This window comes from Anas acuta, chromosome Z (assembly GCF_963932015.1).
Source record: "Anas acuta chromosome Z, bAnaAcu1.1, whole genome shotgun sequence".
NCBI classification, from domain to species: Eukaryota; Metazoa; Chordata; class Aves; order Anseriformes; family Anatidae; genus Anas; species Anas acuta.
The window spans coordinates 7,523,383-7,548,948 of record NC_089017.1 but is presented as its reverse complement, the minus strand read 5'-3'; the positions used below and the strand labels follow the sequence as shown (position 1 = coordinate 7,548,948).

The following is a 25,566-nucleotide window of genomic DNA, read 5'->3' as shown; positions in this document are numbered from 1 at the left end:
CATTTTATATATGCACATAAAAAATAAATTGTTTATTGCCCTCAATTAAATCTGTTCCTCTGTAACGGCATAGTGTCTAGCTGCCAGATGATTTCATGGTATTTTTATTGTTCTTATTAGCTTTACTGAAATGGAGCCAAACAAAAGAATACCCTGGTAACTGAGTAATACAGCTTCCCACCTGGTCTCTGGGCAAATCCAGACCATTCTCAATGTTAGTTGTAAAATACTCTATTGTTTCAAACTGTTTAAAGAGAGACATTTCATAAGAAATAGGATGATGGAGTTAGTAATTTAATGTATAGTTTTTCTTGCCGTGGCAGATAAATTGCCCAGTGAAGCTGATCTAGACTATTTCTTAACAGCAGAGTGTAGTCAAATGGGATGACAAAGAAGAGTTAACTGCACACAGTGGCTCTTTTAATAAACCACTGAATTTCAGTCCATTAGAGGTAGCTGAGTCAGGTAGCTCAATAGATTTGAGACTGCTGCGCATCCATGTCCTCAGGGCCTGCCAGTAACAAAACTGAGCATCTGCTCCCAACGTGCTAGAGATTTGTATGTGCGTGTATTTGCACAAAACGTGGACCACTCCGGTGGCTGGTGTTAGGTTGGCTGTACACCCAGTAGCTGGCACCACGTCCACTGATGTCCCCAGTTGCTGGGGAGTTGCACATGAGCCCAGAGGTTTGCAATCCCACTCAGAACTCTCACCCTCCTCACCGACTAATCTAGCTGGAAGTTCACCAGGACACAAATGCACCCACCCCGCGCAGAGCACACCCAGACAACAGAAATAGAACTTAATGAGGGTATAGGGTAGGCTATGGTGATCAGGCACACATCCCAGTCAGGCAAGCTTACACTTGACTGGCCCCTTTATTCCCCTCTTCTCCTTGTTTTCTCATGCTTGTTTGCCCCCAGTCCACTCTGATCCCTTCCTTTCCCTGCTGTTTGTCCTTCCACTATCCCTTAATAAGACTGCCACATTCCCCAAATCCTTTTCTCGATGCATCCCTTAATGAGTGCTATACCATCATCCCTCAGCAACATGTACTGGGAAGGGAATTTGTTTGGTTGACTCCTCCTGGTGGGTTCTGCACAAGGGACAATGGGCTGATTGTTTTCTTTGGTAGTCTTAGGCGTAGCCGATTCCCTGTGCCCCATTTTCACTGATTAGATTGCCAGGGTTCCTCCCCCCACCCCGTCATTTTTCATCTGATCCTGTCCCGGCTTTTGTGTATATGGTGATTAGCTTTTAATCATATAACCTAGCACAATCTACTAGTAAAGCTGGGCTGCATCCTAAATTGCTAAAACCGAAAATTATGCTCTTACTGAAACAGATAATGGAAAGACTGTACAGTAACACGGTATTTTACAATAGTTGCTACTGCTCTCAATGTTTAAATGTATTGACTTGGACTGTCAGTATCTGAATCACCTAATGAACAGGGTTTTTTGTTTCTTTTTTTTTTCCTCTTTGTGTTTTATGAATAAAGTAGCAATACTTCCAGTAATATACTAATCCTGGAACTACTCTTTTTTTTCTTGCAGATTATCAAGTGATCTGACATTCACCAAAGACACGAACAAAAATCTTCCTTGCATACATGAATCCTTTAGGTAGGAAATTAGAATTTATATTTCATGAATATGCTATGTATAAATAATAATTAAAAGTGTCACAGTAGGATAATGACTGTGGAGTAGGACTTAGCAATTGGTTGAGATGCATTTCCACCATATTTAAAGAGAAATTTTCAAGTTCTAACTTCAATTCTAATTTTCAGTCTCTAAAATTTTTCTCCTTACAGCTTATACTTTTCTGGTCTGAAAAGAATTCTATACAGATAAAAATCATGAAATATGATTAACCACACAGACCACCAGAAGAAAACAGAATCTTTGAGAGCCATGAGACTGGTGGAGGAAAATTACCATTGTTAGATAGATCATGTTTAACAGTTTTATGGTTTTACAAAGGTGGAATTGGTGATGTTCTGGGGGGAAAAAGATAGTGAGAAAGGATCAGTTTTTAGCTTGTCCATGTCTAGTCTGATTTTGAGCAAAGCACTTAATCTTTTTCTGTATTGGTTCCCACTCTGTAAAGGAGGGAGAGTGGTGCTTTCTTCCAGTTGTCTTGGCCTGTCATGTCAGTTTAGATGCTGAGACTTTTAAAAAGAACTCCAGGCTCAGTTCTGTAAAATCAATAGGCATAGATTAGGTTAGGTGCATAAATACTTTGAGAGTGACTTGCGTATATAAAATATTTTCAGGAGTATGGGCTTTCATGATTTTGTCTTTTCCGCATCAGTGAACAAAGTTACTCTACTCATCATCCTGGACTACAAAAGGACTACAAAGGGTCCTTAGGACAAGATTTATTTGAGAGGAACTTAGGAAAAAACATATTAGAAAACCTGATACAGGCTTTTTAGGTGAAATCTAAAGGAAGGTATAGGTGCCTTCAGGTTACACAACACAAAAATATGAAGTGCATGGTCCCAAGAAATTAACTTGATGCGTCTCTGCAAAGCAGCCAACAAAACCTACATGCTAGAAGTAGCCACCTGGAATTAGTCTCAAGAAATGTAGATCAGAGGCATGTCTGAACTGCCTGCCTTCTCGAGAGCTCATATACCTCCATGAAGGTTGCCTGAGGGACTTAGAAGTTGGAGACTTCCAGTTAGGTCTCATGCAGGGTGGGAGAGCAGAGCCCAGAACACACTGCACATGCACACCTTTAGTTTTCAGTATGATGCCAACCACCATCATTCAGAAACACACCCAACGATAGCTATGCCTAAATCACCGTTAGGGACGTAAGTCATCAGTGTTGGCATAAGAACTCAGCATAGGAAGGCAGACTCATGCGATGTCCACAGAATAGTGGAATGAATATTCAGCATTCAGCTACAGGCCAGTAGGATTCTGGATGGTATAGCAAACTGCCACATTTCTTGCTTTATTCTGTTCTTTATTGGTATTTGGTTTCACACAGCTGTACTTCACTCTTTCAAATGATAATGAACTGTGGTGTTTTGAGACTCCTTAAATTGCCTTCCCCTAGGCCTGAGAGACGAGCATTATTTATCATCCTAACGAGTCAGAATGTGAATCTTGTTCAGTATGGATTGGTAGAGCACTTCGGGCTTTAGATCCCTTTGGCAGCACAAACAAAGCCTGTGATGGACAGAATACCATTGACAGTGGATGCAGTGCAATTGTTTCCCCTTCCTGCAAGCCTGAAAATAGCACAGATAGAAATATTTCCATTTGTGCAGAACTAGGTAAAGACTTCTCTGTCAGTCTCGAGAAATGTATCTATCAGCACACAACAAGAGCTACAAATAAAGTAGGACAAGGACAATCTCTCAACCCTGCTTCACAGCACCACCAGATTCAGTAATGGTATTTAACTTCCAGCTTCATCTAGCTGCAATATAAGCAGTGTTTTCAATGCTAAAATTTCATATTATTATTAATTACACAGTAGGGTTATTTTACAGTAATATATAACACTACTTTTTTCTGTGATTTCTAATACTTTGGTAATGATTTCTGTCCGCATCCAGCTGCACAATTTTGGGGTGTTCAATATGCAGCTATTGAAGGCTGCATAACAGTTGTGTTAAAAGGAAGAACTTCAACTACAATGTCGGAATGTAATAACTTTGTTGGAACTAAATCAAAACCTTCAAAAAGGAGGCATATGATTTTTAATTATCAGTTACTTTAGCCTTGGTTTTGCATGATGTTCTAGCAAATCAGTGTCCACTGTAGCCCTTATAAAAGAAAGTATTCAGTCCAAAAAGAGAGTCATTCCCTACAGCATATTCATTAGTACCAGTTATCCTTTTATGAAAAGATTTTCAAGTCAGATATAGGGAAGGTACCCTTTTGATATAGTTACAACAAAGTGGACATTATTTTTTTCTATTAAAGCAAGTATTTTTAAAAACAAGAGATCTCTTCAGAGGCCTTATAAGAAATATCTGCACCAAAAATACCAAATACCAAGCAACCATGGAAACACAGGCACTGGAACAAATGGAATATGGCTAATATGCCTGGAGCCTCCTGGCCACTGCTCTGCTGCTGCTGACGATCCTTTAGAAAGTAATACAAATGTCAAATAGAATGATGCTTTTCTTAGATGCTTTTAAGGACATATTTATGATCGAATAACCAGAGGTTCTCATAATTCTTTAACAGAAAATATTTTGAAAGCATTAAATTCTGAATGTAAAGTAGGATATCCAACCATCTCATGCTTGTGCACAGTTTTCTATCTACTAATAATTCAAGGTATATAAATTGCATTGAAATAGCCAAGAAAGCACATATTGGATCATAAAGCCCACTTCCCAGCTATCACAAACAACCATGGCATATATATTTCATAATACATCTGACTTCCTGGGAAAACTAAATGGGATTTTTGCTTCTGGAAGACTATTCCAGAAATTGATTGCTGTCATTTTTTTCCCCTAATTTTTGGAACTAATTACATCCATTTATTCTTGTTTCAACATTTTGTAGAGTTCATACATTCTTACATTCCCTCTTTTGATTCTAGTCCCCTGGTATGCCTATAGAAGACAACCATATCCTTGAAAGGAGTAAGAAGCCAGTTCTTTAAATCTCAGTCATGAGACAGCCTCTGTGTTCCCTTCTCATATCAGTAGTTTTCTATATCCATTCTATGTTAACCTGTTTATTTAGTTGTGTGTATGTTTTTTTTTTTTTGTTTTGTTTTGTTTTTTTTTTGTTGTTGTTGTTGTTGTTTTTTTCCCTGCATATGGAGTTTTTATGTCCCATACATTTAGTATGGGGCAGTAACAAGTCCATAACCCTCCACTGTATCTCCCCTGTTCTTTTTCACAGCCACATCACAGAAGTGGCTCATGATCATCTCATTTTTAAACAACAAATGATCCTAGGAAAAAAATACTTGTTTACAAATTAATTAATTTCACCCTATTTCTGTTAATTTGATTCTTTGGGTATTCAGTTTCCAAAATGATCCTACTTTCCTTGTAGTGTGCTCTGCTTCAGCTCTTTCTTGGTGATGCCTCTCTATCTTTCATCACACAGAAAAGATGTGTCTGTAAAATAAAATAAAATAAAATAAAATAACATGTATAATTTACCTATAGGGAAGCATAGTATTAGTCTCAGTTTGAAAGTGCTATATTTTGCAAAGATTCAACTCTTGTTTGTTTGTTTGTTTGTTTGTTATAATGATGAAATATTGTGTTATCATATGTACATGAAATGGTTACTGTTTATAGTTCAGTATTTCACCTTGAGAAGAACATGCTTCTTCCTTGCATGAACTCAGTGGTCAGCATTCTGCATTACATAACACCAAGTTTTCAGCTCATTTCAGAAGTTAAACACTAACAGTTGGGCCTGCAGTTTGTTTACAGACATAAAATTTGCATGTGATTACACAATACTGGAGTTTATATTTAAATGGTGCGCTCTACATTGACACTCTATGCACAGTTTGCTGTAAGGAAGTTTAAAATCAACACAGATGCAATTCTGCAGTGTAGCTCAGTTGCGTAAATGAAGTGTGCCTGGATATTCAGACAAAGCCTATGAAAGTGTAGCTGACTGTGGTTCTTTAGCACTTCGTCCACAATAAACACATTTTAGAATCAGTTAAATTGACTGATACTTCATTTGGCTGTGCGCTTGAGAAACATTTCTGTGCTGATGGGTTGTAGTTTCTTGATACAGAAAATGAATTGCATAATGAAAATTGAGTCATCTGATAAACCACAAAGAATTTTTCCTCTGCAAAGAGACAGCTTGTTCTCACGCTGTTCTACACTGAACAGGTTTCAAGCACAAAATACCCGTTGGATGTGCTTGGTAGGAGTGGAAAGATGAGGTAAGGAGTTTCCTTTTCAGACAGTAAATCGTTATTCTTTAGTTTCATAGAGTAAGGTTGGCTACAGGGAATCTGATAGCAGACTCCAGTCACCATCTCCACGCAGGAAGTTTGTTGGTGGGACAAGCAGGAGGTTTGCTTCAAGTCATACTCTGCCTTTTTCTTCAGGCTAAACAGATTTAGCAGCACCAGGGGCTCCCGATTACCCTGAGCTGTAACCTGAATGCTGAGGACACCTAGTGGTGTCAGCCCTCTGCAGGCACTGGGGCTCCAGAGCTGGTGCCCTCCCACTGTATTTCAGCTGAGATCTGCAACACTGCCTCTGGCCTTTACAGGCTGAAGAAAGAGGGGTAATTGCATCTTGTACTGGGTTTCCACCTGGTAAATTAACTGTGAAGTTACACTACTTTTCCCTTGGTTTCTTTTCTCTGTTCTTGGCATTTTTGCTTTCCTGCAAAATTAAATGCAGTAAAAACAATGAGCTGAATACATAGAATGAGTAGCACTCTTAAGCTCAGGTGATCTGAATTCAACATTGCCAGTCCCAAATATTCAGAAGTCATGAAATTGGCTCAAAAATCCTAAGCATATGTATAAATTGTGGATATTTTCTAGTTATCTTCTGTTTTCAGGACCTCCAGAGTTCAAAAATGTTGAGATCTTCTTTATCTTAACAGGGATAAACATATATTTTTCATTATTAAGAGTCTGATTTCTCAGGTAAATTAATGAGTCAGAAGTTAAAACTTTAAGAAAAGCATCCTGTGTCCCAAGATGCCAAATAAATATGCAAGATTAGTTAATGCTGTGAAAGCCTAATCCCAGCACTGCTAACCATTCAAAAACCTTAAGCAAGATCTACTTACTACTCTTCAGTTCAGGTTTTCTTCTTCTGAAGTGGAAATGTAACTCATGCTGCACCTCTTTGAGAAAGAACAAGAATCAATTAGCTGCAAGTCAAAAAGAACTTTGATCAAGCCAATGGATACATATTACGTTACATATTTTTATTGACTGTTGCATGATGGTATATTTTTCAGTGATCCCTTGATCCGATACTCCCACCTTGGGGGAAGTGGGCACCATGAAGCAGAAATTGATGTCATCAATTCAAATTATATTGTTGCTTCCTCTTACTGCAATGGGACTGACTGGTAAGTACAAAACTTCCTGAAACACTTGTTTTTCTTAAAACACTTCCTTTAGAAGTCTGAGGCTTTACCTGATCTATCCTGACCATCACTGGAACCTGTACATATTTAAATTGAATTCTTTTAAAGTTTTGTATGGAGATTTTGAAAATGGCTTGAGTCCTCTTTTCTTTTTATAGTATTAATTTAATGATAAAGTGGTGGTGATGATGAAAGGCATTCACTCCGTCCCTGCACTCACTCCGTCCTTGTCACCTTCTTGGGAATTAGCATCATTTGAATAGTAACACAATTAGAGATATGGTATGGAACTTTAATGAAGTAAAGGTAAGCTTAGGTTGAAAAGCCACATGCTCTTCATGTCAAAAAATATGTAAATTTATGGTCTATTTTCTTGTTGGAAGTTAATGACAAGTAATTTTAACAGGAAGTATTTTAAAATGTATCTAGATTATAATGGAATATTCAAATAATTAATGAATACATACAGGTCGCCAGCACACAAAATATTCCATCCATCCCATTGATTCCTTCTTTCTCTAATTTGTCATATCTATAATCTACCCCAAATATGTGATAATTTTAGAGTTGTGCAAATAATGGAATTTTGGTTCTGTTGCAAAGTTGGAGGTGAAATTTAATTCTAAGATGACCCAAAGGTAAAGATTTGGGATATTTTAGGAAAAAAAAAAAAAAAAGTCATACATTTGACTCCATGCTTTTTAATTCATTTTTGAGATTACTGAACATTTTCAAAGGTTAGGTTAAAATGACATTTTTATTTTCAAAGAGAAGTAACAAAGTATTAGAAGCTGTTTCAGAAATTTGAGATAATATATATTTACTTTTCTGAAAGTTTCGGCCCTTTTCCCAGGCAGATTTATTTACCAAATTCAGTTCATAGGTTCAAATAATATTATTTTTTTCAAGCATTTCTTGTTGAATTTGCCATTCAGCAACAACTACAACAAAAAATATTGTCCAACCCTAATATAACTAGCTGGATTTCTGCACTTCTCTAGGTCAATCATATCCTGGAAAACCTAAGATAATAAGATGTCGTTCTCTAGAAAAGGAAACCTTTTCTTGTTGGTGGAAGCCTGGTTCAGATGGAGGACTTCCTACCAATTACACCCTGTTCTACAGCAAGGACAGGTAAAAAGCGATGAATAAGTAAGTTGTCAAGTCATGATTATGACAGAATGAGGGAATTATAACATTAATTTGTGAAAGTCAGTTTTATGAATCCATGTGACACCTCAAATAGCCAACAAGGGCTATACAGTTGAATGGGTTTCCCTTGGTGGAAAAGAACATGGCTACAACCAATACCAAACTTTCAGCCTGTCCCTACTGAAACTCGTCTGAGCTAATTTCCCTGCTCTAAACACATACTGGGAAAGACATAACCTGTCCCTTTTTCAGAAGGCACACAGCTTTTATCTGAACAGCATCCTTCTCTGAGGAGGGGAGTATCAGGGCACCATGAGGGCCAGAGGCCACCTGGGGGTTGCAGGGGCTTCCCTGGGGCAGAAAAAGCAAGGCCACCAGCTAGGGCCCATCCCACCCCTGAGCAGGGTAGCCCAGGGGCAGACCCAGGCACAGGTCACCACCATGGGGACAGGGACAGGACAAGGTGGGGCTGGGCAGAGGTGTCAGCCTGCAGGCCAAGGCTGTCTTGATGGGGCCCATGGCATGGTGGGGGGGAGATGGAGACCGGCCCTAGTGCGGTGGGACGAAGTGGGGTCTTGGCCACAGGCAGGGTCAGGGGAGGCCCCAGGGGAGGCTGGGCAGTGACAGTAAGGGCTGGTGGTGCCCTCAGGGCCCTGTCATGGAACTTTCCCATTAATATGCACAGCGAACCCACATCTGGACAAAATCTGAGAGACTTTACATCCCCTTCTGCATTCGTAGCCAGCCTGGTTGTTCACAAAATGGAATAAAACCAGGTGTGGGTGTTGCATCTCAAAACTTGCTGTTTTGGTAAATCTGTGACTCCCTCATACTGTTTACAAATAAAATGTGTACGTGTTTATCTACTTTGCTTAACCTGTGCTTCTTTGTATAAATGCCCATTCTTCCTGAAAAAAAGAGGTCTAAGAACACATCCAAGCAAGCATGGAGGCTCAGATATTGAATCTTTTTGAATAAATCCAGTGAGGTTCAGAATAGATAAGGTAAAGCCTCAGACTTCCCTGCTTAAATTAAACCAGCTCCAGATCATATGCATTAATTGATCAAGAAAGTTACAATTTTTAATAAAGTTACCACAATCAACAGTAACCAGAGAAAGATGATGCTCCCCTCATCTGTAGTGAGCATATCTGTGGAGCTTTTATTTTATGAAAATCCATATGTTTCAGTTTCGATCAGAACAGAACTTATTTTGAGCCTCTTAAGTCACATGTCACAGCCCAGAACTGCCCCATCTGGAGACAGTGATAGATGCTTGTCAGTTTTATTAGATGTGCTGAAAACTAGGCATTGCCAAGCACTCCAGATCTGAGCCATAGTTACCTTTATTGTCTCTCAGATATACTTATATCTTTGCTTTGTGAACCCAGACAAAACTACCTGGATATTGAAAGGCTTTGTTATTAGTGATGCATAGCGCATAACAATGGGACTAAGACCTACCTTGGAGCCATCTCAACTAGTACTTTGGGTTTGTACAGTTCTTCTCACCTAGTTCAGCTTTAATTGAGTACAAAACAATCCCTCTGCTAAAAAATATGAAGACTCAAAGGTAATAGGTAAGAGACATGATGATCATCACATTCAAAAGCAGATAGAAGAATGCATTGCTGAAAGCAAAATAATCAGTAAAATAGTCCTTGGCCTTAGGGCCCACCAGGTTACTTTCCAGAGAATGTAAAGGAGGTATTTAGCAACTTTTCTTCTTTAGTCAAAGTGAATGTGTTTAATTTGCCTTTTAACTTGCTTTGAAACATTTTGAAAATTGCCTTGTGCTGTCTCTGGAAATTTCACTTTCCATGCTTTTGTCAACATATTCCTATGTATAAAAAAGCAGACAAAAGCTTTCATCCTGAACAACTGCAGTAAAAATAGCTTATGATTCAAAGGAGCATTTATGGTAATAGCATTTGACACTCACTGAAATGTTTCCCAGAGGGTGGGATTATATATAGACTTAATGTTAAACATTTTAAACTTCTTCGCTGAACCTAGGCCATTACTAGAAAATTATCTACTTTGATTCATTTTCTAAACTTTTGAACTTTTTAAATCATTTTATTTCAGTGAAGAAAAAATCTATGAATGTCCAGACTACAGAACGTCTGGTCCCAATTCCTGCTACTTCAATAAAAACCACACTAATCCATGGACAACATATAATATCACTGTAACAGCAACGAATGAGATTGGAAGTAACAGCTCGGATCCTCAGTATGTGGATGTGACCTCAATAGGTAAAAAGGAAAGAATGAAATGGAAAAAAACTAGTTGGAGATGTATCTGTTTTTTAATTTCAGGACAAGTAGTGGTGAAAGTTTTCTTTCCTCATGATGTGAAGCTTGCAATGGAGAAGTGTTTATCTACAGATGATCTAAAATATGTGCCTGTAATTTATGTGGAAAATGTATTTTAGTTACAAATTAAGTAACTGCATATTCTATTATCATTTTTATCTTGTCTGAAAAATTGTCACCAGTTTCTAGTAAACTCCAGTATGTCAATTAGTCTTAATTGAGTTTAGACAGTTTTGTAGGTTCCTTGCAGAGCAGATTATAAAACTTTCAAATTAGGTCAAACTACCTGAAATGTTCCAGACTAAATTTTCCAAATATAAACATCTTTCTGACTGCTGGCATTGCAATCTTGGGAGGGTAAAAATAACTGCCCAAGCACTTCACTTCTTTTTTTTGTTTGTTTCCAAATATTTCATGTTCTTAATTCCATTTTTTTTTTTTGCATACATATATTCTAGAATGTACTCAGTTTTTTACCTATGAAATATCTGACTTTTTCATTTTACAAGAGTAACCTGATGAAATTATGATATGTATTTCCTTAGCCTGACAAATTCAGAAAAATGTGTAAGATCTGCTGATACTGTGGTAAATTGGTATCCACTTAAACATTAGGGAGAAAGAAAAAAAAAATGTTATTGTACTATGCTCTCAGAGAAGGGGATATTTATCTGACATTAATATAATGAAATACAAAACAAATCACAGAAATAACATATTGGTTGAGGTTGGAAGGGGCCTCCGGAGGTCATCTGGACTATCCTGCTCAAGCAGGAGCAAGTTGCCCATGACCACATCCAGGCAGATTTTTAACTTCGCCAGGGAGGGAGAACACCACAACCTCTCTGGGTAATCTGTCCCAGTACTCCATCACCCACACAGCACAGAAGTGCTTCCCAATGTTCAGACAAAACCTGCTGTGTTCCAGTTCGTGCTCATTGCCTCTTGTCCTGGCAGTAGGAAACAGTGAAAACAGTCTGGCTCCATCCTCTTTGCACCTTCCCTGCAGGTATTTATACACATTGATGAGATCCCCCCCTGAGCTTCCTCTTCTCCAGGCTGAACAGTCCCAGCTCCCTCAGCCTCTCCTCACAGGAAAGGTTCCTCAGTCTCTTTGTCATCTTGGCGGCCCTCCGTTGGACTCTTCCCAGTATGTCCATGTCTCTCTTGTACTGGGAGATGCAGAAGTAGACTCAGAACTCAAGGTGCAGCCACACCAGCACCAAGTAGATCATCTCTTTTGACCTGCTGGTGATGCTTTGACTAATATAGCCAAGAATACCACTGGCCTTTTTAGTGACAAGGGCACATTGCTGAATAATATTCAACTTGGTGTCCATCAGGACCCCTAGGTCTTTTTCTACCAAGCTGCTCTACAGCCGGGTGGCCCCCAGCACATACTGGTGCCTGGGGCTGTTCCTCCCCAGGTGCAGGACTTTGTGCTTCTCCTTTGTAACTCCACGAGATTCTTGTCAGCCCACCTCTCCAGCCTGTTGAGGTCCCTCTGGATGGCTGCATGATCCTCTGGTGAGTTAGCCAGTCCCCCAGTTTTGTGTCACCTGCAAATTTACTGTGAGTGCACTCTACCCCATTGTTCAGATAGTTAATGAAGAAGTTAACTGGAAGTGAACTGGAGCCAGTACTGACACTTAGTACTCCACTTGCTACTGGACTTCAATATGACTTTGCACCATTGACCCCCTCTGGGCCCACCTGTTTAGCCTACACTTCAACAGCTTCTCTGTGAGAATCTTATTGGGGACAGAGTCAAAGGCCTTACTGAATTCAAGGAAGACAATACTCACTGCTCTCCCCTCATCCATCAGGCTGGTCATTTCGTTATAGATATTTATCAGGTTGGTGAGGTGTGACTTCCCCTTGGTGAATCCATGCTGACTACCTCGGATGATTTTTTTCTCTTTTATGTGCTTGGAAATGGTTTCCAGAATTAGCTGTTCTATCACCTTCTCAGGGATCAAGGTGAGGCTGACCAGCCTGGAGTTCCCTGGGCTTCTTGCCCTTCTTAGAGTTGAGTGCTTGCTTTCTTCCAGTATTTGGGCACTTCTCTTGAATTTCTGGGATTGACCAAAGATGATAGAGGGTAGCCTCGCAGTCGTATCTGCTGCCTCCCTCAGCACTTGTGGGTGCATCCCATCAGGGCCATGAACTTGCGCATGTCCACTTTGCTCAGATGTTCGCTGACATGATCCTCTTCCACTAAGGATACCTCTTCCTTGCTCTAGTCCTTCAGCCTGCACCCTGGGACCTGGGATTCCTGAATGCTGGTCTTTTTGGTAAAGACTGACTTAAAGAAGCATTCAGTACTTCAGGCTTTTTACTGTCCTGTGTAGCCAGGCCTTTAAGGGCACACATTTTCGCTAGTCTTCCTTTTTTCACTGATTTATTGGTAGAAGCCCTTCTTGTTGTCTTTGATGTCCCTGTCCAGATTCAATTCCATTTGGGTTTTAGTTTTCCTAACTCCATCCCTGGATGCTCTGACAATCTCTCTGTATTCCACCCAGGTTACCTGTCCTTGCTTACATTCACTGTAGATCACCTAGCCATGTCTTCCCATAAACTCGCTGTCAGCTCCTCATCCATCCCCAGGCACTCCAGCTGATCATTGACATAGAGAGCAATGCCTCTTCCTCATCTCCCTAGTCTGTTCTTCCTAGAGTCTGCATCTTTCCACTGCAACACTCCAGTCATGGCAGCCATATCGCCATGTCTCTGTGATTTAAATGAGAACATAGCCATGTAACCATATATATGTGTCTAACTCCTCTCTATTCCCCATACTGCATGCATTAGTGTACAGGCACTGAAGATGGAACACCCCAATATGCTGTGTTCCTATGAAGTGTTTGGGGGATTTCTCCATAATGCAGGCATTTCTTTGCTAACCTGCAAGCACTGGGGGCAACCCTGCTTAATCCTCATTTTGTGATCTTTTGTGATTTTGTGATCCCTCCCTATCACATCACTTCATGCCCTTTGTTCAGCAGCCTTGTTTGTCATTCCTTCACAGGGCTACTGTTTAAAGAAGGTAGCTTTTCTGACAGAAAATTAAATCATTAATGACAATTTTTTTATTTATACAGTTCAGCCAGGTTCTCCTGTGAATCTCACTCTAGAAGCAAAAACATCTGCTAGTATAACGTACCTTTGGGCAAAATGGTCTCCACCTCCATTAGCTGATGCCAGCTCTAATTCACATGTATATCACTATGAACTACGACTGAAACCTGAGGAAAAGGAAGAGTGGCAAGAGGTAAGGGAAGAAAAATGTTGTATAAATGCTTTTCAATAAGTTCTCTTATCAGATTTTATTTGGTACTATAAAAATTTTAGTTTCTGTAGGGATACAAAAATACTGTAACCAAATTGATTAAAAAAAAAGAAGTACTGTCAGAACTTACAGAGACAGTGAAATTCATGGTGTTTGTATAATGGTCCTTGATATGTAATATACTAAGAAGTAAGATAAATAGATCTATTTAACCCACTGATAGAATATTTAATTGAACATTTTCATTAAAGTGTCTGTTGCCATCATAAGACACTGCTAAGTTTGCATAGTTTAAGCCAAATCATGATCAAAGCAGTTTAATGATTCATTAAAATATAATTAATGAGCAATCGGTTAACTATGCAGTCAAAAATCAGTGTCAGCAATACAACAGATAAATCATAATATCCAAACTGCCTGGAGTGCAGATACCCACAGCACCAGAGAGAGAGGCTGTGCTGCTCTGTCTGGCTCAGGCAGAGGTCATGGTACTAGCAGAGCAGCTTCTGATAGCGTCACACTGAATTTCAACTACAGCTGCTGTTTCCAGTTTCCCCTCACCAAATTTCCATGCTTCTTTAGTGCTGTTTTTCAAGCTGACTGTGTTTCAGATGTCAGTAATTCCCTAGTTACTATTTAATTGGGCTGAGAATTGTCATCCTCAACATGATTAATTGCAGCAAACCTCCGTTGTCTGAAAGCTTGGGGTGTTCTACTCACACTATTTACATTGAAATTCCCAATTGTTGTCATTTTGCTAGGAGTGGGCCACAGTACTCCCACAGCTGGGATACCAGGATAAAATATCTTTCTTAAAGTTATATTCAGATGGTCTCAATGCTACCTAAATTGATGATGCCTTACAAATGGAGAAAGCTATGTATCTTGAAAGACTTCTGAAGAGATGTTTAAAGGGCCTAAGTAAAGCACTTAATAGTAAGACCTAAAACTAACCACTAAGAGGCATTAAACAGATTGTCTGAGTCAAACTACCTATAATGTTCCTTTCAGTGCTGATCTGATAAAGTACTTATTAGAAAGTCTACAACACTTGAGCATCAGAACCTCAATGTCACCGAAGTGGGTTTTTCTGTTCATTCAACCACTACCTTTACTACTTTGTAATTAACATCTTAAAAAATATCTGATTGAAATCCTTACCTTTCAAAAGTCAGTGACACAAGCATACTTCTTTATGTCTTATTTGTTAAAATGGACCAATTCTATGTTATTTTTCCAGACAATACCTGTTGGAATGCAGACACAATATAAAGTAAGCAGGTTAAATCCTGGGATGAGGTACGTTGTTCAGGTCCGTTGCATGTTAGACCTTGGAGAATGGAGTGAATGGAGCTCTGAAAAAAGCATTCAGATCCCCAGTGGTGAGTTGATGATTACTGTTCTGTTAATTGTGTTTACACTCTAGCCAGTTCAGTGTTGTGAAAGGTGCCTAAAGGGCAGCCCTGAAAACCTGATTCCACACAAAGATGCTTCATAGTGTCAGAGGAACAACTTAGCACATCGTGCCATATTTTGTGTGTAATTATATGTTTAGTCTTGCTGATCCACTTAGTACTTGGCCTCTGCCAAAACTGGCTATGACAAACAGACTGGGATTTACTAGGAAGTCACTTTGGATACAAATGTGTTTGCATAATTTTTGGTCTTGTCCTGCCATTTAAAATCATGTTGATTTCACCTAACTAAAGATACCAGGTAACAGTACTAGTGTAAGAGTCACTCATCTGTTAGTTAGCAACTGGACTGAAATCACTGCCAGGAGCATAACAGAGCATAGCACTGCAGCTGCTATCACATGGGAATAATTATCCATGTTCTGTTGGGACATTAAATATGTATGACTTCATATCTTGTTATCAGACACTTTAGCCAGGTTGTCTCAAATCTTCTTTTTCTGTCACTAACTGCATTATTCATTATTTGACATGGAGATTGCTGAAGTACTGATAATAGAAAAAATATTTTGTAAATGTCCCATTTTCAGACCTGCCTGAGGCAATTATAAATTTGGAAAATCAATGGCACCATTCTAAATAGTAGAAAATATGTATTATTAATATAATGAGAACATATTTTGCCACAAATATATAACTGCAAAGGTTTCAAGCACATCATGGTTTTGACAACCATCAAAGTATTCAGAATTTAAGCATCTTCTTCACCCCAATTCTAATTGCTTTGCTTGAGTCTGTAACAACCATCAGGAATCCAGATAATTATAAATTGCTTGGCAGCAATTAGGCAAATAGAGTGAGTACTGGGCATATCACTGTAGGAGAAAATACAAAAACTACTTCTTTGTATCTTTTGAGTCAGCTCAGCATAGGCACTTCAGGAGAGAATTACTGGCAGGGACATAAAGACATGGGCAAACATGTTCTTATTCATTTTTTTCTTTTCTTGTAAAAGCCAAAGCAACTGGCAGCATATTTATTTATTTATTTATTTTGAATAATCAACCACATCTTAAAACACATTTTTGAAGGAAAAAAAACAACTGTGTATGTAGGTAATAGATCAAATAGCAGAGTGTATTTTATATAATCTTACAGAACCTGCTGACAGCATTTGAGCACCCTTTGTCAGATTTGGGAAGCCGAAAAAAGTTACAGCCAGGGAAATAAAATGTAGTTCCTCAGTGTAGCTGCAGTGGAAAAGGATTTTGAATCCAAGTCAAAGTAAAAGGCTGCTGCTCTAATCACTGAATGCCCTTTCTTTCCTGTGTAAATAATGAAGCAAAACATTTTATTTCTTTGTAGAAAAAGAAAAAAAAGTATTTTCCCTCCTCCACTTGAATTTGTTTTATAAATTCAGAGTTGATCTGATGCATTAAACTTACTAATTAGTTCATTTATGTACCTCTTGCAGAAGAGCTACCTCCTGAAAAGCCTACAATAATAAAATGCCGTTCTCCAGAAAAAGAAACATTTACCTGTTGGTGGAAACCTGGTTCAGATGGAGGACGTCCTACCAACTACACTTTACTTTACAGCAAAGAAGGGTAATAAGTTGTATACAATTATTCAGTACTGTATCAGAAGGAAATGGAAAATCAAGATTAAGTTTTGCATTTAGGAGAAGTGCTTTTCTATAGTTTACTATAGGGTTTTGTGCAAGTGACATATTCTGGAATAGCACTAGTAATGACATATTTAAGGTTAAAAAAGGATCTTTTTATAATGTTGGGTTTTTAAAATTACTGTGAATTCTACTGGCATGGATAGATTGCCTTGATAGTTGCCATGGTGCTGCAACAGCATAACAGTGTTCACAATAAAAAGGCACGGTCCTGTAGCTCCTGTAGTTCCTTGGCACCATAGACAGAAGCTTTCCCAAATGACCAGAATTATCCACTTGAGGGGTAACTAAAAGTTAAAGCACATTATTGAGGGCATTATCCAAATGCATTTCCAACAATGACAGGCACGGGGCATCAACCACCTCGCTAGGAAGCCCATTCCAGTGGCTGACCACCCACATGGTAAAGAAATTGCTCCTAATGTGCAGTCTGAACCTCCCCTGGTGCAGCTTTGTGCCATTCCCACACACTCTGTGATCGGTTTCAAGGAAGCAGAGACCAGCACTTCCGTCTCCTCTTCCCCTGCTCAGGAAGATGCAGAGAGGAATGAGATCACCTCTGAGCCTCCTTTACTCCAATTAAACAACCCAAGTGTCCTCAGCCTCTCCTCACTCACAGGACATGCCTTCCAACCCTTTCACCAGATTTGGTGCCCTCCTCTGGATTCTTTCTTAAATGCTTTATATATATATATATAAAGGTCCAATATATATATATATTTTGGACCTTAACATCCTCTTTATATTGTGGAGTCCAGAACTGCACCTGATATTCAAGGTGAGACCGCACCAGTGCTAAGTACAGTGGGAGAATCACCTCTTTTGGCTGGCTGGCCATGCTGTGTTTAATGCACCCCAAAATGCTCTTTGCCCTCTTGGCTGCCAGGGCACGCTGCTGGCTCACGTTGAGCCTGCTGTGGAGCAGCACCCCCAGACCCTGTCCTGCGGCTCCCCAGCCACTCATCTCCCAGGTTGTACTTGTGTTTGGCATTGCTCCATCTCCAGTCAGCTGGCATTTTCCTTGGCTGAACTTCATGCTATTGATCTCCCAATGTTTCAGTCTATGTAGATCCCTCTGCAAGGCCTCACATCCCTCCAGGCCATCAGCAGCAGCTCCCAGTTTAGTACCACTGGCAAACTTGCTGTAAATGCGTTCCACTTGGGCATCCAATCACTGATAAAAATGTGGAACAGGACTGGCCCTGGAACTGAGCCCTGGTGAACACCACTAGTGATCAGCCACCAGCCAGACGTAGCCCCATTCCCTTTTTTCCCTGCAACTCTTTGAGCTCTGCTGTTGAGCCAGTCCATTAGCCAGCATAGCATCAACCTGTTCATCTCACAGTTGGACGGTCTGTCCAGAAGGATGCCATGAGGGACGGTATCAAAGGCCTAACTTTAGCCATACTGTGTCCCAGAGGATCCTGAAAACAAGTGCTACATATTCTTCATCAACTTTGTCTTCTATACCTGCTCACTTTGGGAAGTTTGTGAATGGATTTGGAGGACGTACAAATTTGTTTTTTTTTTTTTTTTTTTGTAGGAACATTTGGTAAAAGACCAAAATTTATTGTGAAAGCATATGATGTGGGCAAAAATTCATGTAAATGTGAAATGAACATTGAAAATACTAATTTTTTTAACAAATAGGTTAGAAGACTGTAGCAATTATGTCTACTGGTGCTCTGAAACCTGTGAAGGCTAGGTAGTAGACAAGGGTATTCAGAAAAGATTTGTACTCTACTAGCCACAACAACATGTACCACAACCTAAATTCTTCAGGCTTTTTAGTCTTTGTTTTGCAAGGGAAAAGCTTAATACAGTCCCTGAAATTGTTCAATTACTCTTTAGTCTGAAAGCAATATTCTGATTTTCTTCACATTGCCAGGCATAAAGATTCTGATCCAGCCCTAAACATGCTGGATCCAAATGCAACTACTAGTTATCAAAGTCAGGTGTTTCAGTCTGTGTAATCACTATGATTCTTTCATTTCAGAGAAGAACAAGTTTATGAATGTCCAGATTACAGAACTGCAGGCCCTAATTCCTGCTACTTTGATAAAAAACACACCTCTTTCTGGACCATATACAATATTACTGTCAGGGCAACTAATGAAATAGGAAGTAACAGCTCTGATCCTCATTATGTGGATGTGACTTACATAGGTAAGAGATAATAAGTGTTTTCTGTGGAAACAAATAATTCAAAATTATGGGTATTGACACAATAATTTTCATTGCAGCTCTTCTCATATATAGTAGTATATCCAAGTTAAAAATGTGTGAGAACAAATAAGATCTTCTCTGGTATAATAATAAGTCAATATTCATCCTTTTAGCATTTTATTTTTAAAGGAATCATAAAAATGCTGAAAGCCTTAAAACTGTATTCAGAAAATCATTCATTGACTTTACATATTTCCTTCAGTCAAGCCCTAAGAAACATCAGCCAGCTAAAATCCTTTTCTACTCTACAACCAACTGAATTCAGATTGATCTTTTAACTAAAAATACTTGAATTTGACTACCTATAAGTCTGAAATTTGCTTTTTTTCTCAGATCCAAGAGAAGTTGAATCAGTGCTTTTTATAGCAATGTGCTGATACTCTCTTCTCTCAGACTTTTTACACAGAGTAACTGTGCACAAGTATGTAGGTTATTTTCTAAGGGAAAGGAACATTATCACCAATAATTACTTTGCTATCAAGGATGTGGCTGCCGGGAGCCTGATATCTGGAAAAGGGCTCATGTAGAAAAGGCTTTACATTTTACCTCTATGACCTGACTACTTACCTGGTGAAGCTTTGCATCAGACAGTGGTAAAAATCATGCTCTATATGTAGGAGTTCTACCTTTGAACTGAGGTAGCTGCAAGCCTGACTATGGCAGAAACCTACATTCCATTTTGTTTTATTGTTGTTATAGACGTGTCTGTCTATAAACATCTGTTTTGCTTTGCTGTTAAGTATTTCTATCTATGCATGTTGGGATTATGCTGCTGTGTTTTCTGAATGTTAAATATTGAAAGGGGCAATTTTTATCAGTTAAATCTGTTTGTACAGCATTTCTAATGGTATATGCCAACTTTGATAAGTTTATGATATACCACAACTTCTATAATACAGAGTTAAAGATGTTAACTGGTTCTGTTAACTTTGAAACATAGCTGTGGGGAACAGCAACAATAAATAGTAATGTAAGAAAAAAATATTTCAGGTAATAAATGATTAAGGCAAATCTCAATATAAACTCCACATATTTGATGTTCTCCAGTTTCTCCAAATTCATAAATCCATGCTTACTTTATCAGGAAATCTTGATCCCTGTATTTCAGCACCCGTTCCAATTTAATGATATAATGGAGATGGCAACTCACCACTCACAACATTTCATATCTTCTTCTAAGATGCAAAGAAAAATCGTTCAGACTCTTACTGTCAGTTCTTTTATTTTACCAGTCCAGCCTGATCCTCCTGTGAATGTAACTCTAGAATTAAAAAAGCCAATGAATAGAAAACCATACTTGGTCTTGACATGGTCTCCACCCCCACTGGCTGATGTCAGATCTGGATGGCTTACCCTTGAATACGAGTTGCGACTAAAGCCTGAAGAAGGAGAGGAATGGGAGGTAAGAATGTCACAAATTTTTGCTAGATGATCAATTACTGTTTGTCAGTCAGGTCACATGCCTGACTGTAATGAAGCAGGCACACAATATTTAATCCTTTTTCAAAAGCAGTGCTTGTGTGATCTACAGATTCCTACTGACAAATTAGTATCTCGGATGCTGCTGTGTGATAGCAGGTGATGAAGTACTTATTTTTAATTGTGACCATATATTAACCATATTGGCATTTTAGTTTAAATTGTTAGTTTTCATTTAGTCAGGTTTCTTTTCTGATAATTTGTTCTCAACCACAAGCACTTCTTAGGTAACAGAAAGCTCAATGGCATTATGTAAAATCATTTAAATTTGTACAAATGACCATTAGATAATAGTTGTCATGGCCACCTAGTAATTATTGTCCGTATCCAGGATGTGCAACTCAAACAACTGGGGGCAAATAAAGACTTTAGCTATCAGTATATGGTTGCATTACCTCCTTGTCTGCTGTAAGACTTCCCAGTATTACGGTATTCTCTGTATTGCCTTCTGCCTTCCCTCACCACTGTACTCTCCAGCTCCCTGGTCATTGCATGATCCACTCTTTACTACTTTACTCTTTACTTTACTAGAACTATGCAGTTCTACCAGCTCCACATTCCTTCTTTCCTCTTAGCATTTTTCTTCCCCAGTCACTATTTCTTGCATCAGTCTTTGCAGTTCCCACCATTACTACAGTTCCTTCATACCTGCCATACTTGCCACATTATGTGTCCTTGCAGTAGTTTAATTTGCACAGTATAGCAGGGCCAGATATCATTCCTACTGCACTGTTAGATAGATGAATTTAAAAATAAAATAAATGTACTGTTACTTCAATGACTTGCATAACGATTATTAGGAAGCGATCCAGGTTATTTCTATATTCCCAACTTGGTTATCAAGACTAAACTAGCTATGATTTTCCTAGGGGAAAAAAGAAAAAAAAAAAGTCTTAATTATATATGGATTTTATGATTTTTAATTCATTTCCAGACTATTTTTGTTGGACAGCAAACACAATATAAAATGTTTAGTTTAAATCCAGGAAAGAAGTACATTGTACAGATTCACTGCAAACCAGATCACCATGGATCATGGAGTGAATGGAGCTCAGAAAAGTATATTCAGATCCCTAATGGTGAGTGGCCAGGCATCCTTTCAGTAATTGCTATTAAGTGCAAGTTTGTGTAATACTTCTGTTAGCTGTCAGTTGCACTCATGCAGATTGACACCCCATTGTTTCCCTAGGACGGGTAGCAACATCATTGCTAAGGTAACATTTCTCAGCTTCTCTGCACTATACTGACTTAGCTGTTTCATCAGTTACTTTTAGGAGTTAAGCAAGTGAACGAATTTCCTTGCTTATTTAAACAACATCCTTTCTGTTTATTGTCTCATCTTTTCTCATGATGGTAGTCTTTAATTAGGAGAGTTCTGGTAGCTACATTAGAACTGCTATCAGAACAACAAAGGATCACTGCCTTCAGACAGTAACATCTCTTCATTACACATTATCTCAAATGAATTCAAAATAAACATCTCAATGTAAAAAGTGTCATGTTACAATAGAAATCATCAGAAATCATCATCCTAAATTATTTTACCCACCATTTAATTAATTATATGATATCCATTTGATAATGAAATAACCATGTTGGTATAAGTGGATTTGAACCGTTACTATAACAGACATTGGCAAAAATTTCCTTCTTCATACATTTTTCTATATTTTTTTCCTGCATAGTGCTATTAATACTAAGTATATTAATTACCACATATTGCAATGAATATTGAGATCTGTCTGTGCTAGTAGAGACCTCCAGATTCAGTGCTAAATTTGGCAGCTTAGAACAGTTTTTCAAATAAAAGTCATTTGAGATTTTATTGCTTTTCTTTTTTTTTTATTATTCTGATTGTATATATGCTAGGTGAATCCTCAAATAATTACATTTCTTTCATAGATTTCAGAGTAAAAGATATGATTGTGTGGATCATCGTGGGTGTCTTGTCATCTCTTATATGTTTAATCATGAGCTGGACAATGGTTTTAAAAGGGTACAGGTAAGTCACAAATTTCACAATCCTATGGAGTTAAAAATCTCAGTAGACTTTTCCAAAAATATGCTATTAACATTTGATTTAATTTCATATAGGTTTTGTGTTTTCTTGTAAGAGTGTTATGTAGTATAAATTGCAGGTATTTGATTTTAAATTCACAAATGATAAAGAGGTATTTCTGTTCTTTAGAGAAAACAGACCAGAAAGGAAAAACTAAATTCTTAATTGGTAAAGACATGTCTCTATTATATCTGGCCACCGTGGTTAGCCATTAAGTATTCAGCAAATATCATTTGGAGTATCCCTGCTGCTATTGAAGACACATGTTTTGGGTTTGGCCTAATTTTCTAAATGAAACAAGATTATGTTATGAAGTTATCTTTCTACATACTCGTCAGTCAATTTCCCAAATAATTTATTAAATTTTTGTCTGTCAAAGATGAAGGTGTTGCAAAGTTTATCTCTTCTGTGGAAGTATTGCAAAAAATAGTGTATGAGTAGAGGAAACAGAGAAACTGCTGATGGAAAAGCATTCAGAAGTCATTCATCATAAATCCTGTTTAGTACCAGTCAAATGACAGTCAAGTATGCACACAGAGGCCCACTAGTCCTCCAGGACTGTGCCCTACATCGCTGCGTCCTGGTCAGTGATGAAGTTACAGTGGTTTGAGAGAGCTGGAGTTTAAGGGACAAAGAATAACAAAAGGACATTAGTAGTATTACATTTCCAGTTCAATAACTTTTATGCTGTTCTGTTTCTTATGAATATATCTAAAGACAATTTATGGACTATAGCTGACTTAGTAAACTACCTGGCTACAGAAGGCAGGCAGGAAACAGATATCCAACAAGGAGGCAAAAGATAGGGGAGGAGTATTTAAAATTTCAGTAACTTTTGGAGGAAATGGGAGAACAAATACAGAGCGAGAACACAAAATTTAGAATAGCTCAGTTTCTAGGGCCTTACTAAGTCTGTTGAGTCCAACTGCCTGACCACTTCAGGGCTAACCAAACGTTAAAGGATATTATTGAGGGCATTGTCCAAATGCCTCTTCAACACTGACAGAAATGGTGCATCAACCACCCTGCTAGGAAGCCTCTTCTAGTGGTTGGCCACCCCCACGGTAAAGAAATTGCTCCTAATGTCCAGTCTGAACCTCCCCTGGTGAAGCTTTGTGCCATTCCCACACAGCCTGTCATCAGCTCCCAGGGAGCAGAGACTGGCACCCACCTCTCCTTTTCCTCTGCTCAGGAAGATGCAGACAGCAATGAGGCCACCTCTGAGCCTCCTTTACTCCAAGTATACAAGCCAAGTGTCCTCAGCCTCTCCTCATAGGACATGCCTTCCAGCCATTTACCAACTTCGATGCGATGCTCTAGCTTCTTCTTTTTATTATTATTGTTATTATTATTATTATTATTATTATTATTATTATTATTATTATTATTATTATTATTATTATTATTATTATTATTATTATTGATATATATTGTGGACCTTAACATGCAGCATTAATACAGTGGGAGACTCACCTCTTTTGGCTGGCTACCCATGCTGTGTTTAATGCACCCCAAAAATGCTCTTTGTCCTCTTGGCTGCCAGGGAACACTGCTGGATCACATTGAGCCTGCTCTGGACCAGCACCCCCAAATACTGTTCTTGCCTGCTGCTGGTCTTTTAAAAGGTGGTTCTTGAACAGTGACTGGCTCTCATGTACCCTAAACCCTCTAGAGTCAATTCCCAGGGGATGCTGCTAGCTAACTGCCTGAGAAGCTTAAAGTTTGCTCTTTCAGGTCCAGATTGGCAACTCCGCTGACCTTTTTGCTCCCTACACCAAAAATGTTGAACTATTTCCACAAAATGTTCCACTATTTCATCAGGATCACTGTGGCCAAGACAGCCACCTGCCATCACCTCTCCCTGAAGGCCTTCCCTACTCTCAAACAACAGATCCAGGAGAGCACCCATCCTGGCTGGCTCACTCGGTGCATGTGACAGAAAGTTATCTTCAACATGCTGTAGGAATTTCCCAGGCTTGCTTGTCCTGTCAATATGATATTCCCAGTGTGTGCCTGGGAAGTTTAAGTCTTCCAGATGGACTGGACACTTCAACTTTTCTTCAGTCATCTTCTTCCTTTACTTGTCTTCCTGGGGCCCAGAAACCTCTTTTGATAGCACTCAGACTTCCTGTTGCTACACCATTGGCACCCACATGAAAGAGTGGGAGGGGGTAAGAGAGGGCCCATATTTATATCATTTGTATTTGTTCTGTTGTTTTTTTGTCCGTTTGTTTGATTGCTTTCCTTTCTGTTTGTTTTGTTAATTTCTGTTTGTTTGTTTGTTTGTTTTAGAATGATAGCCTTTATCCTACCACCAGTTCCGGGACCGAAAATAAAAGGCATCGATACACATCTGTTAGAGGTGAGTACTGCTGATAACAGCATAAGAATTTGCCATTACTTACTTTTTTAAATTCAGTACTATCAAAAACAACTGCTATAATTAAGTATAAAACATATTTAATTAATGTAATCAATGTTAAAAATAAGCAAAACTTTCAGGTTGATCATGTGGAATGTATGTATGAGACAGTTTTGCCTGGCACTAATAGGAGGGCATATATCTACAGGGTCTGTAACTTCAGTTGCTACTTGGGACACAGTAAGAGCTTAATTCCTAGGTGTTCTAAGTTGTTCTTAGATAAGTCACTCTCCACAGTTTCTTGCCATGTTGAGGAGACAAGGACATGGCTGTTCTGTTAATTCTCCTCCATTACCTTCTTGCCAAACCCTTGAGACTATTATTTGCCAGAAGCTCTCTAGCCCTTCCATTTTAGAAACATGAACTCTGGGATCTCCCCACTAATGGAACTCAGAGGAAGTTCTACTGTTATTACACTACTTTTTTGCAGTAGTAGAAATCCAGG

At 38.7% G+C, this 25,566-nt stretch overlaps 1 protein-coding gene across 4 annotated transcripts in view; it reads left to right on the top strand.

Annotated features, from left to right (window-relative positions):
• PRLR (prolactin receptor) overlaps positions 1 to 25,566 on the top strand; it is a 169,035-nt gene that overhangs the window by 136,470 nt on the left and 6,999 nt on the right. For all 4 annotated transcript variants that reach the window (XM_068666367.1, XM_068666366.1, XM_068666368.1 and 1 more), the window contains 12 exons: positions 1,558 to 1,626; positions 6,946 to 7,059; positions 8,079 to 8,211; positions 10,318 to 10,487; positions 13,649 to 13,818; positions 15,077 to 15,218; positions 16,726 to 16,858; positions 18,932 to 19,101; positions 20,394 to 20,563; positions 21,575 to 21,719; positions 22,543 to 22,642; positions 24,992 to 25,061. In XM_068666367.1, the coding sequence (XP_068522468.1) occupies positions 6,990 to 7,059; positions 8,079 to 8,211; positions 10,318 to 10,487; positions 13,649 to 13,818; positions 15,077 to 15,218; positions 16,726 to 16,858; positions 18,932 to 19,101; positions 20,394 to 20,563; positions 21,575 to 21,719; positions 22,543 to 22,642; positions 24,992 to 25,061 (1,473 nt within the window). In that variant the 5' untranslated portion in view covers positions 1,558 to 1,626; positions 6,946 to 6,989. The remainder of the gene's footprint in view (positions 1 to 1,557; positions 1,627 to 6,945; positions 7,060 to 8,078; positions 8,212 to 10,317; positions 10,488 to 13,648; positions 13,819 to 15,076; positions 15,219 to 16,725; positions 16,859 to 18,931; positions 19,102 to 20,393; positions 20,564 to 21,574; positions 21,720 to 22,542; positions 22,643 to 24,991; positions 25,062 to 25,566) is intronic.